The sequence below is a fragment of the Brachyhypopomus gauderio genome, unplaced genomic scaffold (genome assembly GCF_052324685.1).
Source record: "Brachyhypopomus gauderio isolate BG-103 unplaced genomic scaffold, BGAUD_0.2 sc40, whole genome shotgun sequence".
NCBI lineage: Eukaryota > Metazoa > Chordata > Actinopteri > Gymnotiformes > Hypopomidae > Brachyhypopomus > Brachyhypopomus gauderio.
Genome location: NW_027506868.1, coordinates 895310 through 919831, shown reverse-complemented (window position 1 = coordinate 919831; position 24522 = coordinate 895310). Strand labels below are relative to the sequence as shown.

The 24522-nt window shown below is 41.9% G+C and overlaps 1 protein-coding gene across 6 annotated transcripts in view; it reads left to right on the top strand.

Annotated features, from left to right (window-relative positions):
- Window positions 1-24522, top strand: part of dgkh (diacylglycerol kinase, eta) — a 109530-nt gene that overhangs the window by 54963 nt on the left and 30045 nt on the right. For all 6 annotated transcript variants that reach the window (XM_076985310.1, XM_076985311.1, XM_076985309.1 and 3 more), the window contains 14 exons: window positions 32-134; window positions 4593-4755; window positions 4940-5048; window positions 5400-5539; window positions 5995-6076; window positions 6232-6323; window positions 6419-6518; window positions 19778-20078; window positions 20361-20492; window positions 21476-21610; window positions 21734-21851; window positions 21937-22047; window positions 22258-22354; window positions 22690-22797. In XM_076985310.1, the coding sequence (XP_076841425.1) occupies window positions 32-134; window positions 4593-4755; window positions 4940-5048; window positions 5400-5539; window positions 5995-6076; window positions 6232-6323; window positions 6419-6518; window positions 19778-20078; window positions 20361-20492; window positions 21476-21610; window positions 21734-21851; window positions 21937-22047; window positions 22258-22354; window positions 22690-22797 (1791 nt within the window). The remainder of the gene's footprint in view (window positions 1-31; window positions 135-4592; window positions 4756-4939; window positions 5049-5399; window positions 5540-5994; window positions 6077-6231; window positions 6324-6418; window positions 6519-19777; window positions 20079-20360; window positions 20493-21475; window positions 21611-21733; window positions 21852-21936; window positions 22048-22257; window positions 22355-22689; window positions 22798-24522) is intronic.

Here is a 24522-nt window from a genome sequence, read left to right as displayed (position 1 = left end):
AGCTGAGTGTTAATGCCCTTTGCTTTAACAGGTGCACACAGCCTGCATGGACCTTTACCCACGCAAGTGTCCTCTGGGCCAGTGCAAAGTGTCCATCATCCCCCCCACCGCACTCAACAGCATTGACTCTGACGGTAGGCACCCTGGCGCCTGCATGGTCTTCCTCACGGACTGTGTGCCAATACTGTGCCCCAGTTTTACACCTCCCACCCCTTACTGCTCCCTTAACTGAACATTTCGTTGCAACTGTGGTAAGGCCAACTCCTATAAATAACTTTATTCACATGTGCATTATTTTAGAGTATAATAAAAGCCACGAGCAGCCAATGAAGCCAAGGTCGCTGCTATTCCTGCAGAGATACTAGCCATAAACTACCTGTCGTACCCGTGCTCCTGGAAACACAAGCCGGCTAGATCACGACGCCGGGCCGGTGTACTCTTGTAGCTTGTAGCTTATTTTATTTGCTAAGTATGGAAGTATGGATAAATTCTTGTTCCTGTGAATTTGAGCTGTTGTGATTGAATCTGGGAGGTAAAGGATTGAGTCCTCAGCTTTGCCATGACTCTGTGTGGTGTGCAGTGAAATCTTGTGTGCCCACGCCATGTGGAAAGTTACTTTCTCTTCTTCCAAGCAAATCTGTTCTCTGCACAAGTAAACATAATGGCACAAGCTCGGAAAATTCAGAATAAAGCAAACACTGGCAGCCTCCCAACGTGCACTACCGTCCAACGTGCACTACCGTCCAACGTGCACTGCTTCAGGAGGCGGGGTGCAGGGATGGGCTTGTTTCCAGGAAATTGCATCCTGCTCTTTATTACAGTTTTTGACGACTGCTAACATGCGTTTCCCAATACTTGTGATACATTGTCAAAACTCTAAACACAGCAACACATTGACCTCACACAAATAGCCAAATAGTTAATATTGTATTCAAAACGCATTTTCTTATCTAAATAACAACTCTGCATTTCACAACGCAAACAAAGTTTTCTCTTTATACACCAACTTTGTTAAAACACAGCAAACCTGGTTCAGTATCCAATCATTCTTTCAAACACTAGCACAGATTCTCTATTCGAGATGAACATAGTCAATCACTGCACAACCACTGTAAAAAAACATTTGTCATTCTCATGTCATTACAAACTGGTTTATAGACCACCCAAGTGTGATGTCCCTTTTCCTCCCGCCCATCTCGCCTTTCCTCAACACCACTAAGGAACTTTTTTTCAGTCTGGAGGTGGAAGGTGTATGATCATCGGCCCCATGACCAAATGTCCCTGCTGCATGCCATGGATCCCGGCTGCAGAGACATTTCAGCTGAAGACTGCCAGGGGTGAATAAGGCATACCAAGCTTTTCTTTCCCAGGTCCATGGCAAGGGCCAACATCAGATGTGATGTGGATGAAAATGTGGCCAACTGCTGCAGACCGTTTAGATTAGACCAGACTGTTCAGCTTTGTATTCTGTTTTTCCCCCTTGTGTGGCTTTTTTTGTATATGTGTATTTTTACACATATGGGACCATGGCTAATTATGTTTACAATTACGATAATTATTTTTTGGGTTAGGCCACAATTTACAGTAATGTCCCTAATACAGTAAAATATACCCTTTACTGCAAAACTGTTACTGACTCCTTTTTTGTCTAATCTACATTCCATATAGTACCTAACAGTAAATATCACTCATTGTGTAGACAGTATGTTGCCAAAAATGCACACATTTGAAAAAAAAGTCCAAATGAAGCGGATTACAGTAAAAATGAACTGACTAAGAAAACAACAGATGTTACTGTAAAATGTCTGTTGTTTGCTGGGAGAGGGTAAAATATTACATGTAATACTGTTTCTGTATTGCCATCAAATGTTAGTTCGTTTTTTTTACAGTGGTTGTGCAGTGATTGACTATGTTCATCTCGAAAAGAGAATATGTGCTAGTGTTTGATAGAATGATTGGATACTGAACCAGGTTTGCTGTGTTTTAACAAAGTTGTTTGCATTGTGAAATGCAGAGTTGCTATTTAGTTAAGAAAAATGCGCTTTTGAACACGATATTAACTATTTGGCTATTTGTGTGAGGTCAATGTGTTGCTGTGTTTAGAGTTTTGACAATATATCACAAGTATTGGGAAATGCACGTTAGCAGTCGTCAAAAACTGTAATTTCATTGATCTATATGTGCAAAAAACATGTATTACAGTAATAGCTTTTCAGCTGCATTTGTTTTTGCAGAACTTTGCATTTTAGGGCGTACTCTCCCCCCTCCCCACTCCCCCTCTGGCCTGCACTCACACTGGCTTCATCAAGCCGGCCCGAGCACGCTTACGTCATCACAACGTGACTTTATTTGGAATAAAAGTGCGCTCGCACAACACTATGGAGTTCACGATTCTCTTTTTATTGTATTTTTTGAGTCGTTTTGGGAGTGCAGAAACACGGTGCAAGCACAGATTTATCGGTAATTTAACACAACGATTGTCTGCTAATCGCTTTGCCGCCATGACTGTTTAACGTGAGCGTCGGACCACTGACGTCATGTTTGAGTTCCAGCGAAATGAACCAATCAGACGAAGCACCAAGCGAACCCGGGCACGGATAGCGCTCACACTAGAAGCGAACCGTGCCCGAGTCCACATGAATCGTGCCCTGGCCCACCTCTTCAAGCGGGCCCGAGCACGGTTGGAGTGATCACACTAGCCAAACGAACCGTGCTTCGGCAGGGAACCGTGCCCGGGCCCGGATCACAGACCCTAGTGTGAGTACGCCCTTATACAGTATTTAAGGTTTTGAACCTTAGGTTTTCATTTTTGACATGCTGTGTGCAAGCAATTGTAAATAAGGCAAAAATGATCCAGAATTTTGTTATTGGATAACCTTGTGTGTATAGAAAATTTAAGCATTATAAAAACATGTAAAGTGACTGCATTTTGTGCCATAACAACATGAATTGAACTAATAGTATAGCCACTAAAGACTGATGTTGTGTTCAATGTGTTTAGAGTTTTGAAAATGTGACTACAGATTGGACAAACGCATGTTAGCAGTCGTCAAAAACTGTAATGGCAAAAAAGCTATTTGGAGCAGAGTGACTCCCACCAGTGCTATGAAACACTATTAATAGCGTGAGGTGCACTGAGGTGTCGGCTACTCCATGTTAGAATGTGTGCAGGTTCAGGCTTGTGTGACAATATCCTACATTGATCTGAGCCCGAGGCCCTGAGGGGAGACTTCAGAGGCTCGCACTCTAATTGGAGAAGTGTGTATGGGAACTGAAGATTAGCTGGGGCCAGACACAAATGCAGTGGAAATCAATAAGTGTGATGTTCTAGTCTGATAACAATAGATTACTAGATTGCTTTTGTGGGCTGCTGCAGTCAGGAGAATGAAGGGAGAACATGAGGGAGGATCTGTGTGTGTGTGTGTGGGTATGTATGTGTGTGTGTGTGTGTCTGTGTGTGTGTGGGTATGTATGTGTGTGTGTGTGTCTGTGTGTGTGTGTGTGTGTGTGTGTGTGTGTGTGTGTGTGTGTGTGTGTATACACTTCCCCAGTCTGAAAGGGATCCCTAGCTCAACACTGAGGAGGAGCCCATGGGTCTTAATTGCCTTTGGCAAATTCCAGGGCATCGTGACTCACTCTCTTTCTGCTAAGAGAGGGACAGAGAGAGAGAGCAGAGGGTGATGGAAGAGAGAGAGTGAGAGTGTGTGACATCCACACTGTCCCTACCTCACACACTGTCCCTGCCCCACACATCCACACTGTCCCAGCCTCACACATCCACACTGTCCCTGCCTCACACACTGTCCCTGCCTCACACATCCACACTGTCCCTGCCTCACACATCCACACTGTCCAGCCCCACACATCCACACTGTCCCTGCCTCACACATCCACACTGTCCAGCCCCACACATCCACACTGTCTCTGCCTCACACATCCACAATGTCCCTGTCTCACACATCCACATTGTCCCTGTCTCACACATCCACACTGTCCCTGCCTCACACACTGTCCCTGCCTCAAACATCCACACTGTCCCTGCCCCATACCTCCACACTGTCCAGCCCATGCACCACTGGGAATGGGAATGAATGCTTTACATGAGAGCATGCATACACACATCCAGTCAAGACCAGAGAGGCAGGTCCATCTAAACGTGTTGCGTCTTCTGACCCACTAGGTTTTGATTAATTTATTGTTTAGTCTTGATTCATTGAAATTCCTTGGGAGTGTGTGTCTGTTTAACATCCTAATTGAAAGTGTGCAGACTAAGCTATTAGCCAGGGTCCTGACTGCAGAGAGTCTGAGAGCTGGGGCCCTGGAGTCCTTCAGCACTCCCACACACTCTTGGTGATGTGACTCAGACTCTTTCTTTTTTAAAGATGCTGATATTCTTGGCTCTTGCATTTATCTCCAATCTGCAAAGTGCAAAAATGTAAAAATATGCATTAAAAAAAATCCCACAGTGAGTCACACTTGCAAGAACATTTTTCCATGTTTCCAAGCAACATAAAAAAAAAAAACATCCAGTCCCCTTCTGAAAATGTTCTGTTTGAAGTGTGAACTCAAGATTGTTTTCTGATTTTGTTCAGGCTTTTGGAAAGCTACGTGCCCCCCTTCTTGTGCCAGCCCACTCTTAGTGTTTGTCAACTCCAAAAGTGGAGATAACCAGGGAGTAAAGTTCCTGCGCCGCTTCAAACAGCTACTAAATCCCGCCCAGGTCTTTGACCTTGTCAACGGTGGCCCTCATCTAGGGTGAGCCACACCAGTCTGTAATTCTCAACCCATTTATTTACTGAACTATTACAAATGCTGTTAAACACAAGGACCTTGTAATGTCATACTAGAGATGGATTAATTTAGAGCTGCTTGCATGAAGGCTCAGTGTGAGGTGGTTTTCTTCATGACGTGCAATTTGGTTTTTGCCTTCATTCCACAGGCTGCGTTTATTTCAAAAATTTGACAACTTCCGAATCCTTGTGTGCGGTGGAGATGGCAGCGTTGGCTGGGTCCTGTCTGAAATCGATAAGCTCAATCTTCACAAGCAGGTGCTTCACTGCCCCTGGTGTTATTCTGACTGCTGATAAGACTGTGTGCTGAACATGTGTGTGCTAAGTGCATGCTGAGTGTGTTCTGAGCGTGTGCTAAGCGCATTCTGAGTCTGTGTTAAGCGTGTGCTGAGCGAGTACTGAGCGTGTTCTGAGCGTGTGTTGCACATCTGCTGAGCATGTGGTGAGCGTGTTTTGAGCATGTGCTGAGCATGTGCTGAGCATGTTCTGAGCGTGTGCTGAGCGTGTGCTGCGCATCTGCTGAGCGTGTGCTGAGCGTGTGCTGAGCGTGTTCTGAGCGTGTGCTGAGCGTGTTCTGAACGTGTGCTGCACGTGTGCTTCTCTCTGCAGTGCCAGCTGGGCGTACTGCCTCTGGGCACGGGGAATGACCTGGCACGCGTCCTTGGCTGGGGACCGTCGTGTGATGATGACACGCAGCTGCCACAGATCCTGGCCAAACTGGAGCGAGCCAGCACTAAGATGCTGGACAGGTAGAGCGACCTCAGACCTAAAACATTCCGTCAGGGTAGTGCACCAATGCTCTGTAAAGAAGGTAAATAGGTTTATTAGGGAGAATGCAATGAACAAGTGAAGGTGGTGCAGGTGTATCAGCATCACGCTCAGGATGTTTGGCTGTGTAATGATGTGTCTGTACTGCATATTTACCTGTGTAAGAGCTTTTGAGGAGTCTGTAGGTATTTGATGATGTTGTCAAAAGTGCTCTGCAGAAAGCCTGGCTCACAACCACATGCTGAGACCATCAGGTTTTGCTGCACACACTACTTGTTCCACATTGCAGGTGTTACGTTCTTTTTGTCGCAAACCCAAATGAAATATTTGCAGCTAAATGCAATTGAGTGGGTGGGGTGCTGGCCTGGTGCTGTCCCGCCATGTGGGAGGTTTAGCAATGCTGGGTGAACATGCAGCTGCTTTCTGCTCTTCACAGGTGGAGCATAATGACGTATGAAATTAAAATACCTCCCAAGCACAGCTGCCCTGCTACACCCGAGGAGACGGACGACTGCCAGGTAGCTCCAACACACACCAACATCTACATGCAGTCTCAAGTGACTGATCAAATTTACAGTCAGAAGATGCCACACAGTTTATGTAGCAGTTTATGGAAACTGCTACTTAGACATTTTAAGCATGCCTACCTGCAGTGATTTCTGTGTGGCTTCAGTTTCAGATAACAGATTATGAAGATTCTGTTGCTGCTCATCTCACAAAGATTCTCAACTCGGATAAGCACTCTGTGGTCATTTCCTCAGCAAAGTGAGTTTTCCAACGCTGTACCATCCTTCTGAGCACACGCAAGGCTAGCAGAACCAGGGAGGGAAGAAGGAACCTGCCTCTGCTCTCTCCACCAGGATCCTGTGTGAAACAGTGAAGGATTTTGTGGCCAAAGTGGGGAAGTCGTACGAGAAGAGCATGGAGAACACAGAGGAGGCAGAGAACATGGCCCAGAAGGTACGGACCAGCACTGCCACCTCCACAATCCCCACTCCACAATCCCCACTATACAATCCCCACTCCACACTCCTTACTCCACACTCCTTACTCCACAATCCCCACTCCACACTCCCTACTCCACAATCCCTACTCCACACTCCCTACTCCACAATCCCCACTTCACAATCCCCACTCCACAATCCCCACTCCACACTACACACAGCAGCCAAAGCCACACACGCAACATGCAAAACACTACTACCATGTGTTTGAGTGTTCAGAGTGGAGAACACTACTACCATGTGTTAGAGTGTTCAGAGTATAGTCTGCTGTGAAGGTCTGTCATAATCAGTATTGGACGAAGTACACAAACTAGGGATGCAAATTATCGATTAATTCATTAATCGTTAGTTGACTGATCTTATCGATCGACTTTCGATTAATCGATAAGCGGCGTTTTTCACCTGAATTTCAGTGTTTCAATAGGGCTTTTAAAAATATCAGCTAAATATACTGCTCAAAAAAATTAAGGGAACACTAAAATAACACATCCTAGATCTCAATTAATAAAAATCTTTGAAATCAGTTGAAAATCTCTCATTTCTACATGTTGTCTGTTCCATTTGCACAAGAGCAGTTGAAACTGATTCACAATCAGTGTTGCTTCCTATCTGAACACGAAGTGTGGATGACTTGGAGTTACATTGTGTTGTTTAAGTGTTCCCTTAATTTTTTTGAGCAGTGTAGTTAAAACACTTTGTTCAAAAAGTATATATTATATTATGATAATTATATTGTATTATATTATATATTGCTCAAGTAATTATGCATGAGGAAATTTTTATGGTATAACAAAATACATTCTTTCATTTTAAAAAAGGAATAAATTAAGGACTGGCTCAGTTCAATTTGAAACATTAGACATTAAAAAAAATGTTTAAAAAAAAGAAGAAATTAAATAGAGAGCCAAACAGAATATTATTGAGCCCATGTTTGGACAATGTTTCTAGCTTTGTAGTGAACACATGCTGTAACGCGACCGGAGAGTGCCCAAGTTTCCACAACATCATTGAGCTTGTCAGTTAAACTGTCAGCGGTGTGTCTATCCGACATGTTCGTCGTAATCAGCACTGCAGATTTTAGCTGCCAGTTCTCGTCAGTGTAGTGGCACGTCACAGTAATGTAACTTTCTGTTGTTAGAGCCGTCCAACAATCTGTTGTAAGGGCTACAGTAGTAGCAGTAGATAGCTTTGTTTTTAGCTCACTCGTATTTTTTTGTAGCGAGCTTCGAAAACGCTCGCCTTCCCAGTGTAGTTGTGATTTTAGGTTGACCAGGTGCACTGGTGATATGCAGGACAGCTGCATGCATGGTGTTCAAATGATAATTGAGTGAGCTAGTGGAACTGTTGTACTTCAATACCGCATTACACACAGAACATTTGACTTCTTTGCCTAAATTAACAATGTTGAAATTGTAGCGACTACTACTCCTCGCAGCGAATTCCCTAACAGACAGGCACTTGGCCCTTTTAGTGACACTGGGAGAGCGGCACCTGCGCGCGCCAGGGGAGGGGAAGAGAACAGTGCTATTGTTTGAGTTGCGTGGAAAATAAAGTTTCCCTCCTTGGGATTTTCTGGATTACGCAGTTTCTGCCTCGTTTCCCGAACACGCTTCAAAATGGTCCCACACCGCACGTCTTTTCGCCCGCTTCATTTTGTTTTCCACTCTGGTCTTTCGTGACACGTGTTCACCTCTTGTTCTTACGCTCTGTTCAAGTTAATACAGGAGCGCTCTCTAATGATTAATCGTGATTAATACATTTTGATCGAGTAACGTCTTAATCGACAATTAATCGAAAGTCGATTAATCATTTGCATCCCTAACACAAACCACGCACTTCATTAAAAGTACAGATACCCAAGGTAAAACATTACTCCAGTACAAGTAGAAGTCCTCCCTTTAGACTTCTACTTGAATAAAAGTACAAAAGTATTGGCCTTCAAAGGTACTTAAATACTGAAAGTAACGTTCCATCAGTTAGGTTCTATCAATAAGGCTTTAATAACCTGTTATCTCTATACCATGACTCTTGCATAATCAACTAATTAATGTGGACAAGCTTGACTTTTTGTACACAAATATTTTATTTTTTTATTATTGTTAATTCTATTCTTTTTTTGTTTGTTTATTAAAATTATCATAGGCAGAAAACACCGAAGGCATGTGATTTCTATTTGGTAGGACCAAGTTGCTATGAAGTTACTTTTTGCAAACAAGCAATATTTTGGTTAAAGATTTATTTGAAAATGCAAATTCAGAAATCAATCTCCTTCTATTTGATCAGTAAAATAAACATTTCCTGTATTTTACTCCAAAATCCAAATAGGATACAGAATAATTTAGTTCAGGGGTGTGCATTACGTCGATCGACCGGTCGATCGCGAAGGAAGTGTCGGTCGATCGCGAAGGAATGCGGGTAGATCACATGACATTAAAAAGTAGTGGATGAATGACAGGCTATCGTCCATCTGCACTGATGGTTGTATATATATATATATATACACCGTCCCGGTAACAATTTACGTTCACCCCCCCGGTCAACAAATTACGTTCGTCCCCCCATCAACAATTTACACCCGAGGCGAGGTAGATCTTTCTGACTTGGTGATCTTATAAGTAGCTCGCAAGCTGAAAACTTGTGGGCACCCCTGATTTAGTTATGGGTCATTCCACCGAATGGGTGCCATTTGCATGTTGGAACTCTTCCAAATGAAACTTAATTTTGTATCTTTTTGTAAGTGTGGATCTAATAACACATATATTTAACTATTCAAAACATGTATTGGTCAATCTCAGACAGCTGTATTTTATTTTTTACAAGCTGTATTTTTATTTTTTATCTTTCTAACCCGAAGATAATTACATTTTTCTCAGTCCTGTTACCAAAACTTGCGTGACATTTAAAAAGCCTGTTTAAAAGAATGCCAGCTAATTTCTTCGATTTTGCCTCAAGAAAGTGTTTATTTTAAAGAAATGGTTGACTACATGTTCAAATAATTTATATTTATGACTAAAACATCACTATATATGCACACATGTTATATTTTTGGAAAAGATGCAAAGCCATTTTTATCTTTTCAAGAAGACTCAAACCTGAAATGAATATTTTTTTATATCATGTAATTTATTAAACAAATAGATAAATTATGGACCAAACATAATTGAAAAAAAAGTGGTTTATCTTTTATTTTTTTTTTAAGAATAATCAAGTAACAGGAATGAAGTCTGGGTAACAGGAATGAACACTGAGTAACAGGGACATGTGCCATGTGTGTGTGTGAACTTCTCTGGCCTTTTCTAAGACATCTTCTCTAATCTGGCCCAGAGCTCTTTTTTAATTTCCATATAGCGACCTGTGACTGGCCTCAGGGGTGGGATAATACACAAAACATCCTCAAAAAAGTACCAAAGCTCGTCTTCACGTGCTGGCCAGAAAAACCTGTTGACCCCTATTTTGTGCATGCAACGGATCTCAACATGTGTTTCACTTGTATCTATGATGATGCCTGGGTATAGGTCACTCTCGTACTTAACAACACACCATTTGCCAACAACTTCAGGACTTTGCCACTGAACTTCCATGGCTTCCATGGGAGTCGTCTGATGACTGAATTTGAAATGCTTTGAATTAAAGCAGTCACAGGTCAGGTTTTGTTTGGCTGTGCACATGCAGCTGACATCCCTGTATGTCAGTTCTCCTCGGGCTATGGTCACTGCCTGATGCATCCTCATGCTGGATGGTGTGATGGAGCTGCCCTCCACCACGATGTACACAATACAAGTATGGACATTGGTTTCATGATATTCTAAGTTGATAACCAAATGATTTAAATAAATCTTAAATTTAATAAATGGATTAAATAAACACCACTACTTCTTTGCACCCTACTTGAACCAGACCCTGTGCCTTGTCTGCCGGAATTGGTGGAACATCATTGTGCATTGTGGATGTCCAGCTTGTGCTGGTGATATCTGGGGACTGTGTGGAGGGGTGATGAGATGTTCTAGAGCCTCTTTCCTGTCCTTGATTCTATGATATGTTTCCCTCCACTTTTTGCATTGTCTGCGCTTTTCTCTATCACTTAGGTTATTGATTCTTTTCTTCCTGCCTGATTCTAGGTCTTCCCTGTATTTTTCTCGTTCCTTCTCTAAATATCTTTCTCTCCTCTCTGGGTCAGCATCACGTCGAGCACCATAGCATCGCTGCTTTTCTGTAGCACTTAGTGGTGGATTGGCACCCTGTAAGTATGGCATCCATATTGTGAAACTGAATCTTAACTAATTTCATGTAAAACCTTTAAAAAGGCCAAATAGTATAGGGTGACCAAACGTCCGTATTTCCCGGGACATGTCCGTATTTCATATCCCGGGATACTAGGACCCTGAGCACGGCGCAGTATGACACGGAATCCCTGAGCCTCATCATACTCAACTGGCGGAGAACCAACAACTTACGTTCTCCACCCCCCCCCCCCCCCCCCCCCCCTCCACAACTTACTTTTGCCACCCCCCCCGCTCGACAACTTACGTTCGCCACCCCCCCCCCCCCCCCCCCCCCCCCCCCCCCCCGGTGTCCTGGTTTTACCAAACAAAAATATGGTCACCCTAAAATAGTATTACATAATGTATGTAATATTCACAATAATAAATCAATAAACCAGAGGCCTCTACTCAGGCCCGTTGACAGTCTTGCTGGGGCCCGGGACAAGAAAGATTCATGTGAACCCCCCCAGCAGCACGAGGGTTCGCGCGAAAATGACGTAATCGCAGTGGCTCCGCCCATGCACCAGGGCCTCGCGTGCTGTCGGTTCGCAAGGTCGTGCACCTCTCGAATTTTGTAACTTCGCGCAATGAACAAAGTCATGTTTGTAGGGTTCATACACCTTTATAAGGTGGAATTAAAGCACGTGTACGTCACTTTAAAGGTCCATTTCAATATTTTCCAGCACGTTAAACTTAATTAAGTTAAATATTTATACATATACTCGAAATGATTCGAAATAATTCGCTTTTTATCACATTATTTAATGGTTGTTTATTTTCAAAACGCCCAATCTTAACGTCTTCATGAGAACTGTTCAATCAGACAGCTATTTGTTGTGAAACGAAGTAGTTACAATTTCAAGCATTTTCAAGTACTTTACCCTAAATTCCAGCACTTTTCAAACCTGGAACACAATGCAACTTTAAAATTCGTCAGGTAAATGTTTTTCCTTTCTTTTCTGCGCTCCAGATTTCTGTATTTACCTTAACTATCCACCACTGTATTTCCCGCTGGTGGGTGGATACCGGCCGGCTACAGTCGGTGCTGGATCAAACCATTTTCCAGTGGGAGGCGGGGGTGTATGCACTTAATGGAAAAATGCAGATAGGTAAAAAACATATTTTTGAGCCATTGAGCTTATTATGAGTACATAATTTTATATTAATGAAAGATTTCAAGATTATTTAAAAATTATAGACTTTAAATAAAAAATAAATTGCTGGGCTCTTTGATGGGCCCCCCTGGCCCTAGGGCCCGGGACAACAGACCCGGTTGTCCCCCCCTGTTGACGGGGCTGCCTCTACTCACTCCTGTTACAGGCACTCAGTCCTGTTACTCTTTATATGAGTAACAGGACTGAAAGTAACAGGACTGAGTTTTTAGCATAGAATTTGCAAAAACATGAAATATAGCTACATTGTGGCTATAGTAATAGCATGAGGACAGTGAGCACATTCTAGTGATTTTCCCAAAATGTGTATTTTAAAAATAAACAAATTACATCTAAGAATTAATTTAGGTAACAGGACATAACATTAAGATTGATCTCCTCAGTCATAGTTACAATATGATCAAATATACAGAAAAAGACAAGGAGAAAACGTACTTTTGGTCTTCCCATGACCTTCAAAAGATCCAACTGATGCAATTTCCTGTTGAACATGTGATGTGAGGAACTTTCCAAATTTTTCTGATGGGGTAATGTGATATGGTAACAGGACTGAATGAAAACCTAGGGACACAAATTTTATTTTATTTTAAGTGTATTTTAACTTAAATATTCAGGATTTCTTATGAAAAAAATATTTTCAAAGTATAGATGGGATATGGAATCATACAACAATGCAAAAAAAAATAATCTGTAGAATTTTAATAATGATATTTCACGGTAAAGTGTATAGTTAGAGAGTGGGGACATCTAACAAATGGTTTTATTCAGTGTTCTAGGTTGTTTTTATTAATGTTTTTAATTGAATACCTTAAATTTGCCATTATGCCAATGTACAAGTCATTATGAATTATAATAAAATGTATTTTACAGTTATTGTTGGTGCCCATTTATACATGTAATTGCCTGGGGATGGAAATGGCACTGATTCGGCGGAATATACCTTATATAGTTTTAGCATATGCAAAAGCACAAACTTTAAGACAAAATATCAACTAGGAGCTACCTGCTAACTGTTTTAGCACCATGCTCTGCATGTAAAACCTACTAAATATAATTTGTTTTCTAACATAAAGTTCTATCTTCAAATGTTTATTATTTTACAATATCAATGGATTTAGATGGAAGCTCCAAATACTATGAACTATGGTAAAACAAATAACTAGCTAGCTAACTTAGCTAGCTACATGCTAAGGCAGTTTTGGGTTGAGTACTATCAATAGCCTACTTAGCTAGCTAGCTAACTAACCATGGACACAATGATAACATCGGACTTATTTTAACACAAAGAAACTCAAAGAAATGGGTTGCTGCCAGATATTGTTAGATTTTTCATTAAGTAGGTATATTTTCTTTCAAATTTGTATGTTGTTGCATTACCATTGAACTGTATGCTGATTGGTGTGTGTGCATTACCGTTGAACTGTATGCTAATTGGTGCGCTTGCAGAGTCGTTGAACCCAACGCTGATTGGTTCACGTGCTTTGCTCTTCTTTTGTTTTGACGTTACTTTGTTGAACACATGATGCCTGAAGTAACGACAGCTTTTGCATAATGTAGTGTTACAAAAAAAGGGAAATACTTGAGTAAAGTAAAAAAAAAACACAAAACATTTACTTAAGTGCAATAACAAATTACATTTACTTCATTACTGTCCACCACTGGTCATAATACTCACATATACATGTACAGTATATTCATAAATATACAGGTATTGTAAGAGCCATGAAGCATAAAAGTTAGAATGTGGAAATATGTACTATTTATTTTATTCTTAATGTATGTCATTGTGTAATTCATTCTAAGAAAATTATAATTAATATAAATATATTTGATGACGCTTCCGCAGAATAACGTAACTGAGAACGTGCAGCACCAGTTAAGTCAGAGCTGCGCAAGGCACGGGAGCATATAGTTTTTTCTTACCATACTTACATGCATTCTATTTGTAACCTTTTTTGATTTAAACTTGAAGAATTTGTCATGTCATGCGCGTGAAGAAATGACTGTGTCTGCAGCTCTAAGTGGCATTTTTTGAAAACCGAAGAAAGTGTCACTACAGTTAGTAAGAAAACTGCTCACGGACGGACCAAGAGTGATTGAAAACCGAACTTTTTGGATGCTAATCAGGAGCCAATCATCAGTTAATACAACTGAACGGTGTTTCAGACTGGAGCATCAGGATTTACTGAAAGCGACCGAGGTGGTAAGCCTGCTGAATTAATATATGAAAGGATGATTTGCCTTTAAAGACTCGTTTTGCTAGACAGAAGGAAGCCACGACTGTGCTAGTTTTAAGCTACGGTAAGCCAAGAAGCTAATGCTATCTAGCTAACCAGTGACTTGCAAATTCATGCTAACTTGTTGGTCGAAACCGAAAATTATTGAAAGCTCCATGTGCTTCGGAAACTGTGAAGCATTTATTGGATAAAGAAAAGTGTTATTGGAATACTTTTGATTCATATGCACACAATTTGCACACAGCTTTATTGAGAAAAGAAATATGGAGGAAGGTAATGTTGAAACAGTTGGCACTGAAAAAATGTCCACCAAACGGCCAGTCAAGTTAACTGAGAAGGCAATTGAGAAAAAACTGCACAGGCTACTTGGCTCCAGGAGAGGATTTCTAGCCCGACTCACAACTCTAAGGAGGGAAGTTACCAGTTTAATCACATTAGCTGATAATTTGCCAACAGTGAAAGAAATAATGCAGGAAGAATTTAATCCAGTTCTCCAAGATTTTGTTGACATCACTGAACAATTAGGAGATCTTTTACCTAAAGATGAGAAAGAGGCTTTGAGCCTAAAATGACAGTTATCAGTTATTTACTGAAGAAACTGACAAATGGATGGAGCAGGAGACCTTGAGCTTACAAAGAACAAACCAATAATCACCAGCTGAGGAAGAGATAAACCCTGATGATAGTGTGTCACAAGTGAGCCATAAGTCCAATAAACTAAGCAAGAAGGGCTCATGTGCTGGACGCTCAACTGTTGTGTCTTCTCATGCATCAGTTTGTGCTATTGAAGAGGCCAAGCTCTCTGGTCTAGTAGAACGTGCTGCTATTCTGGAGAAGAAACAAGAGTTAGAAATGGAAGAAGTACGCATTATAGCGGCTAAAGAGAAGTTAGATCTCGATGCAGCTATTGCAGAAAAAAGAGCAAAAGTCAGAATACTGAAACAGTATGAGAAATCAGAGGATGGCATGAATAGCTACCTGCGCCCTCATGCAGCAGGTGGTGTAAGAGTGAAAGAAGAGGAAAACACCGTCTCTCTCTCAGATCAGGCCTTCTTACAGAAGCCAGGCATCACTGAGGCCATTGCAAGATGTAAGACATCAGATTGCTAAACACTGCAGTGCAACTGCATGATGGAAGCATGCTTGGCCTTCTGAAAGTAATGGAAAACCAAAACTATTACAGAGATGCTTGTTAGGCAACAGCAGTATGCTCAGCTTCCAGAGAAAAAAGTGACAAGTGCTCAAGGGTGATCCACTTACCTATAGATCTTTCATTAGATCTTTCGAACAAGCCATTGAACAGAAGACGGACAGTGAACAAGACAAATTGTATTACCTACAACAGTTCACTGCAGGAGAACCGCAGGAGCTTGTTCGAAGCTGTGAACACAGACCATCACACAAGGGGTTCAAAGAAGCAAATGAGCTCTTAAAGAAACATTATGGAGATGACTTGGTGATTGCAAGCGCTTATCAATAAAGCTTTAAAGTAGGCACCAATCAAGGCGGAAGATGGAAAAGCACTTGAGACCTATGCTTTATTCCTAACTGGTTGTTGCAACACGATGCAGGATGTCGAATCGATGGAGGAAATGAATAATCCTACGAATATGAGGATGGTGGTATCCAAACTACCTTACAAGATGCGAGAAAGTTGGTGCAATGAAGCATTTAAAATTAAGGAGAAACGAGGACACCGAGCAAGATATGCCGACCTCGTCACCTTCATTGACCGACAGTCTAAGGTGGCCACGGATCCACTCTTTGGAGACCTCCAAAGCAAAAACCCACCACCAGCAGGAAAAAGCAAGGAAATTGGGAAAGTGGACAAGAGTGGAGGAAAAGGAGCAAGCTTTGCAACCAATGTGGCAGTGGAAAAGGAAAGTGCAGCTGCAACACCAAAGCAAGCAAGCTCAACCACGATAGAACCTTCTTTTGAAACTCCATGTCTATTTTGTCAAGGAAACCACACATTGGAAACTTGTAACAAGATTAAAGAGAAAAAGAACCAGGAACGTCTTCACTTTTTAAAGTCAAAGGGACTATGTTTCGGGTGTTTGAGGCAAGGTCATATTAGCCAGAACTGTAAGAAAAAGATTGTATGTGTAGCAGACTCAGTATCGCGATGATCCAAGGAGCAGGCAAACACAAGCCAGATGCAGACAACTACGGGTTTATCTGTAAAAATACAGCATGGGGCAAAATGAGCACATGGCAATCAGTCAAATGGAAAAGGACCCAGTGAAAGAGAAGAAGTTTTGGATCCCACAAGCAACCTCCGCCGTCAGTAAAACTTGTATCCAAATGCACGGTTTGCAGAAGACGACAAGGACGAGTTGGTGAACAGAAAATGGCACCTCTGCCGGAAGATCGTCTTGTACCAGACAAGCCGCCGTTCACAAATTTTGGAATTGATTACTTCAGCCCATTTAAAGTGAAACGGGGTCGGAGCACTGTCAAAAAGTATGGTGTGATGTTCACCTGCCTCACCATCAGAGCAGTGCACATTGAGGTGGCTGACAGTCTGGACACAAGTGCCTGTATCAATGTCCTTCGTCACTTTGTAAGTAGAAGAGGGCAGGTCTCCATAATGCGATCTGACAATGGCTCCAATTTTGTTGGTGCTGAGAAGGAATTGAGAGAGGCACTGAAAAACCTGAACCAATCAGAAATTGAGAAAACAATACAAAGGAAAGGCATCAAGTGGATTTTCAATAGTTCAGCAGCATCACATCAAGGAGGGATTTGGGAGCAGCAAATCCGTTCAGTTCACAGGATTCTTAGCATTCTGCTTAAGGAACAGACCCTCACCGACGACAGCCTTCAAACACTTCTTTGTGAGGTTGAAAGCATAATAAATGGCCGACCCATAACCAGCGTGTCAGATGATCCACACGACTTGGATCCTCTGACCCCCAACTCCACCTGTTGTTGACAGCCTAATTTACCACCAGGAATCTTCAAACCAGATGATCTATACACAAGGAAGCGCTGGAAGCAAGTACAATATCTTGCGGATCTATTCTGGTGCAGATGGACTCGCGAATATCTCCCCCTCCTCCAGGAATGCCAAAAATGGACGAGACAGAAGAGGAACTTTGAACCTGGAGATGTGGTGCTAGTAGTCGATAGTTCATCTCCACACTACACTTGGATAATGGGAAGAATAATACAAGTCCTACCTGACTTCAGTGGAACTGTGCGCCGTGTGAAGTTGCAAACAAAAAACAGCATCCTAGAGAGATATGTGCATAAGTTATGCTTATTGCAAGAAGTCAAATGAAAAAGGGGACTTTTTTATTTAAAGATTGTTTATTTGTAGCTTATTAATAGTCTTGATTTGATGGCTCTTAGTTTAAGTTAATTGATAATTGCGTAATCTTGCAGTATACCCAATTAGGGGCTGGATATGTAAGCATAAAGCATAAAAGTTAGAATGTGTAAATATGTACTATTTATTTTATTCTTAATGCATGTCATTGTGTAATTCATTCTAAGAAAATTATAATTAATATAAATATATTTGATGACACTTCTGCAGAATAACATAACTGAGAACGTGCAGCACCAGTTTAGTCAGAGCTGCGCAAGGCACAGGAGCATATAGTTTTCTTACCGTACTTACGTGCGTTCTATTTGTAACCTTTTTGATTTCTAAGTAAAGACACTTAAACTTGAAGAATTTGTCATGTCGTGCACGTGAAGAAATTACTGTGTCTGCAGCTCTAAGTGGCATTTTTTGGAAACCGAAGAAAGTGTCACTACATGTATTAATGCATATTCAGTACATATTCGCCACTGTATATACTGTAACACATGGTGTATATACTGTATTTACTGTAACACATGGTGTATATACTGTAACATATGGTGTATATACTGTAATACGGGTGCCCAAACATTTTCAGCTTGCGAGCTACTTATAAGATGACCAAGTCAAAATGATCTACTTACAATAAAAATGCTAAACAAATGTATTTCTTCTATATTATCATATTTAAGTTATTATTATTACTATTTAATATTGTGTATTCTTTCTTTCCTTTTCATTTTTTTCTTTTTCGGATAAATAAAGTATTTCATTAATTTTTATTTATATTTATAAAGTAGAATCGCTAATTGTAGTGATACTTGTAATTGTAACTGTATTCCTCGGTAGTTGGTGAGCTTTGATTGAAGATAATATTTCCGATTTGTTTCTCGGAACAAGGAATTGGAAGGACTTCTGTGTTTAACAATGAAGTGACTCACCCGAAATGATGCTTGAACAGTCTGAAAATGCCGCTCCACGTTTCCCTTATTTGGAATAGCAACGGCACACTGACAGATGAGACAAACGCACTTAGAATATAACATAGTGAAAAAAACATCCTCCCATTCTGTATGAAGTGGTAGGTTTTAGGCTTCTTACTCGGACCAGCTATGGCACTCATTTTTATACCTTTGTTGTATTAAGTTTAAATAAATTTGAGACCAGCTACGCAGCAACTGAACAAGTTAGCGCGGTTTAACGTGAATGCCTAGGTGGTCAGAAGTTCAGACGTCAGATTGGCTACCCTGTATGTCAATCAAAAGACAATACATTCATCCCCTACTTTTTAATGTCATGCGATCTACCCAAACTTCCTTCCCGATCGACCAGTAGATCGCAATTGACGTATTGGGCACCCCTGCTGTAACACATACTGTATATACTGTAACACATGGTGTATATACTGTAACACATGCTCCATGGGAGCACTATATACTGCAATACATAGATACCAAAAGCCAAAAGCTTGTCACTTCGATATACAAAATTAGGGTCCATCTTGTTTTGTTTGGGTCTGGCTACAAGATCTCATCAACATCACAGCTGATGTCCTCTCTGTCCACATAGCAGGGGAAGGACCTTCTGGAGTGATGTGTCCACCCCTTGTATGTTCCCCCATAAATGTCATCACAAGTCTCCTCCATCACCTGGAGGAGGGATATGCGATGGTGGGGTTGGCGACCACCTCCATCTCAAAAAGAACTCAATAGCACTGAAGAATGGAGAGTATGGTGGAGGTGAACCATAACAAATCATGGATGTTCAATGAAGCAGTTTGTACTTGGGCAACCCGGTGGGAGCTTCTGTTGTCCCAGATGACAACCTTAGACTGACCCCCCCATAGTGATGGAGGATGAGCATGTGCTCTGTATAGAGGAATGTGATGATGTGGACTGTTGTAGTGAAGAAATCCACCAGTCTGTCAAATGGCTGTACACATTATGATGTTGCCACCACGCTGCCCAGGGACACTGACAATGTCACAGTGTCCTATGATGTTCATTACAGTATTGTATGAAATAGTCACTACTGTGTGGCACAGGACACTAGAATCAAGTATCAGTGAGAGAACAGCAGAGCACACAGTTGTTTCACACTGTCACTGGCCCAGTGTGGAGAGGCTCACTGAATGTATTTTGCTGAAGCATAGTGCCCTGTCTGTGGTGTGCCCTGTCTGTGGTGTGTCCTGTCTGTGTTTCACTCAGCTGTGTGCTTGTTGTCCCCCTGTGCAGTGTGCCGTCCTGAACGAGAAGCTGGATTCGCTCCTGCAGACGCTCAATGCCGAATCCCAGGCTGCAAGGCCTCCATCTCTCACCACTCCGCCCATTGTGGAGGAGGAGCTGAGTGAGGAGGAGTTGGCTGAGGAGGAGGAGCTGAGTGAGGAGTCACTGACGGAGCTAAAGGAGAAGTTGGAGCACAACGCCACGGAGAAGGAGGCACAGCGCGAGCTCCTGCGGCCGCGGGAGCAGCTCATGCTCCGGGCTAACAGCCTGAAGAAGGCGATCCGGCAGATCATTGAGCAAGCAGAGAAAAGTAAGGGCACTCCCACAAAAATGAACAGACCCCCACTATAGTGAACAGTGGGATATGCTATATTAAAGTAATTCCCGCTAAATTGAACACCTCCTGAAGTGAACACTCTTACTAATATGAGTGAATGTCCTGCTGATTTACAAACTCAGCAGTGAGGGTATAGTGTCTCTGTTGTGTGCCATCGGTCTATAATGACAGGTTAGCAGGTCCGCAAACATTCACTTTTATCTCAGAGTTTTGAGGGGAATGTTTTGCCCATCCTGTCCTGCTTCTGCCTCCTAGTGGTGGATGAGCAGAACGCCCACACAGAGGAGCAGGAGCTGCAGTCTCCTGGTGAGTTCAAGAAGGACACAGAGGAAGAAAACAAGGAGAGTGAGAAGGATGAGGACACGAAGGAGATGGAGACGCTGCCCCGTGAGTTCAGCCCAGCCACCCAGCCAGACCCACACCTGCCCTCTTCTCATGGCACCCACCCACCTGTCAGTGCACAGGCAGTGTCAGAAAAAGATGTCCACGAAACTCCTTGATTTCAAAACGGATAGTGATGCTGCCCTCTAGTGTCTCTAATCTGCTATAGATGCATTTTATTATCTTGCCCTGAAAAACTAACGGTCATGAGCAATGTGCACAGCAGTCTTGTGCTTGTAACATAGTTTCTTTTTGTGCCTTTAATGTGATGAATTACTGTAATCTTGTAATTTTATCAGATTGCTCAGTTGTGCAAGCACTTTTGCATAAGTGTGTGTTTAAGTGTGTGAGTGAGTGTTTGTGCATGTGTGTGTGGTTTAGATTCGAAGAGTGTGTGTCTGTGTATGTGTTTATAGGCTGTGTGTGTGTGTGTGTGTGTGTGTGTGTGTGTGTGTGTGTGTGTGTGTATGGGCTGTAATTGTGTGGCCTAGAGTTTATGTGTGATCTATTTGTCTCTATAAGAAGCATGTCATTGTATGCTGGACTGTGGCACTTCCTGTTTACAGAAAGGCCAGCTTCCCACTTGGCTGTATCCAGGAGAGAATAAAAGGCTGGATGTGAACTCAAGGCTTCACTCAGTCCCCTGGTGACCCCTGATCGCTCAACCAGCCTATAGCTGTTGGCCTGTTTTTTGCTGTTTGCTGAGTCATTGAACTCACATTTACAAATGGAAAATCATATAGCATTAATGAAACCTTTGCAAATGTTTTTTTTTTCATTTTCAAAACCATATTTTACTACACCAGATGACAGAATGTGAAGAATGCTGTGAAAGAGTCTTTTAGAGACCGTGACCAGAGACATTCCTTTCTACAGTGTCTCATTTTTTTTTACTTATATCTTTTTCATGTTTATTATTGTGGGTGGCTATCCACTCCTTCTGGATGGTGCCACAGATGTTAAAGCACCCTCTTGCTTTTCTCTTACAGTGGCTAAGTCACCCTGTTCACCTACGGAAAGCCGCGTGAGTCGCAGCACGCAATCCTGTGGCTCTTTCTCCATCCCTCCCTTCACCACGAGCAAGGAGAACCTACCTGTCCTCAACACACGCATCATCTGCCCGGGTAGGTCACACCCTCACCACTAACACCAAGTCATGGAACAAATAAACTGCATCATGTTACCATGGAAAGAACATGGACGGTTGCCCCTTCGCTAGTGAAGTGTGACACACTGTTGGTCTTCAGGGTTGCGAGCAGGCCTTGCAGCTTCCATAGCTGGAAGCTCGATCATCAGTAAGATGCTGCTTGCCAACATTGACCCATTTGGAGCCACGCCTTTCATTGACCCTGACCTGGATTCACTGTAAGAACCTCTGACTCACCTCTACATTTTCACCAGTCTTGTGAGATGGTGATTGTTCATAATTTGTTCTTGGCTTGCTCCATAGTGAGGGCTATTTGGAGAAGTGCGTCATGAACAACTACTTTGGGATTGGTTTGGATGCCAAAATCTCACTGGAGTTCAACAACAAGCGTGAAGAGCATCCTGAGAAGTGCAGGTGCAGCTTCATTCTACCTGATCTATCATCTGATCTATCACCTGGTCTATCACCTGATTGATCTATCACCTGGGCAATTGATTAATGTTTAATTACCAGAATTCACATTTTCCACATTTTGCGCAGACCTGGGGAGTTATGTGTTGAGCAGAGCAGGGTAGCTGTCTCTGAGTGGAACAACATCAACCTGCTTTCATGTCCTACATGTAGAAGCCGCACCAAGAACATGATGTGGTATGGAGTTCTGGGCACTAAGGAACTACTGCAGAGGACGTACAAGAACCTAGAGCAAAAAGTGCAGTTGGAGGTACAACATGAAGGACTCACAGGGCAAGCCTGGCCCTGGACAGACGGGTCATTCTACGTCATCATCGGAATGATTAAAAAACGATGTTATGGTGCATGTTACTATGCAACCATTTTACGATGCAACGCTATGAACAGGACTTACAAAATGAAATAGAAATTATGATTAAATTATGAACGACCCACATCTAATAGTTCAGTACTTTGCTCATGCTGCAACATTAATGCTTGCTTATGTCTCCCTTGGCTTGATGTGGATAGTTTGAATGGTTCAAATGTTCAGCTGTTCTACGCGGAAGTTCCAAAAGGCCCGTTGTTGTGTTATGGCTTTTGCAGTGTGATGGACAGTACATCCCGCTCCCCAGTCTCCAGGGCATCGCTGTGCTGAACATCCCCAGCTATGCTGGAGGAACCAACTTTTGGGGCGGGACCAAAGAGGATGATGTAAGTGACCCTGGTCACCCCGGATCTCTGCTCTTCCTGTGTCTAATTTAGGCCCGTGCTTTTTCATCCTAACTTTAATCTTATTGTTTTTTTATGTGGCCCAGAGAGTTCATTTTGGGTTTGGCCATTGTTTAATGGCTCTTTTATATGTACGTGTTTGATCCACTTCCTGGAATGTTTCTGATCTGTTCTCCTGAAGCATGTCAGATCTGCTCTTGAAATTATATACAAAATGATCAGGGAGCCCATTACCTGAAGAATGTCACTGCTTTTGCCCATTTAAAAAACACGTACTCGCAAAGTAGCATTAATCAGAATATGTAGAATTACTGTAAAAATTATAATTAATATATATTTTATTATAATATATTATATATAAAAAATAAGATTTTTAAATAAATTCTTCCATGATTCGTAATATGTATTTATATTTATAAATAAATTTATGTACGGGCAAATGCATCTGTGAGAGGCCCTGTGATCTAAACCCCTAAACCTGTCTTGTTATACTGACTCATGGAGTTATGTGTAGGACAGAGGAGACTAGGTCTGACTGCAACCTGATCTGTCTGCTCTGGCATTTGCCTTTAATGAGTGGTCTGTATGGAGTGATTTTTGTTTCAATAGTTCCACAAAAGCAAAAGTAAATCCAAGAGCAGAAAGTATATGTTATGAATGCAAAACAGAAAAAAATATATCAAAAGTATATATTTTTTATATAATTGGTTATTTGAAACTTATTTTCGTTTGCATTTTGACAAGTTTTTGGTTCCATTGTTTTTGTTTTTTTGGATTTTCCCAGGAAAGGTCTTTTGCTTCTGGAATCTCTCTTTGCTTCTGCTTCGTTTTTTGCTTCTGACTTTTGGAACACATTTCACGTGTGGGAGGGTCTTAGATGAAGGCGTTCCTCTGCAATCTCCATTGGTCACTGATTCCGGACTGACACAGAGCTCTGAGACCGCCTCTGAGACCAAGCCACGCCCACCCCACCAGCTTCCCAGCGTTTTCAAACATGGCGGAACGCGGTGGTTCTGTTTCACAGTAGCATGTAAACTAAGTATTACCATAAAAGTTTATACAAAGGTTATAATTAATTGGTAAATGGTCTGTAGATATTGCAAATGTACACTGTATAATAACTACATTAAGCATGGCAGTTAATATTTAGCACACTTCACCAGCGCGAGCTTTTTAAAATTTTAGTGAACTGGATGCAGGTATGAAAATCTGTCACCTTGCGGCGAAATTCGCCGTTTTGAAGTTTTCATATTTTGCGGTAAAACAAACTCTTATGAAAAATAGGTAGATAGTAAAATAAGAAACAAGATTTTTTTGTAGTTCTAAATGATGAACCCTGGTATTTTTTACACACATTTTTGCCGCTGATGTTATTTATTGGTTCATTAAGACGTAATGGTTTTGACTGAGCCATCTGGAATGGCGAAAGCGGCTTGCGTTTACGGATCTGGCTCCATATATTGACAAGACAGGTCAATATTTTTCAGCGCGACATTACCGTGAGAGAAGTCAACAGGGAAGAGCGTGTTTAAAGCTAGCCTTTAAATTATTTTTAATTTAATCGCTGCTGTAGCTTCTGTCACAGTTTTTCTACATTCACAATAGTAGCGACTAGTTACTCGCTCCTCCTGGATCATTCGTTAGCGTCCCCGCGGGTCTAAAGTGAGAAGGAAACTAATCCGCACTCTGCGTTTCAATGGACTACTC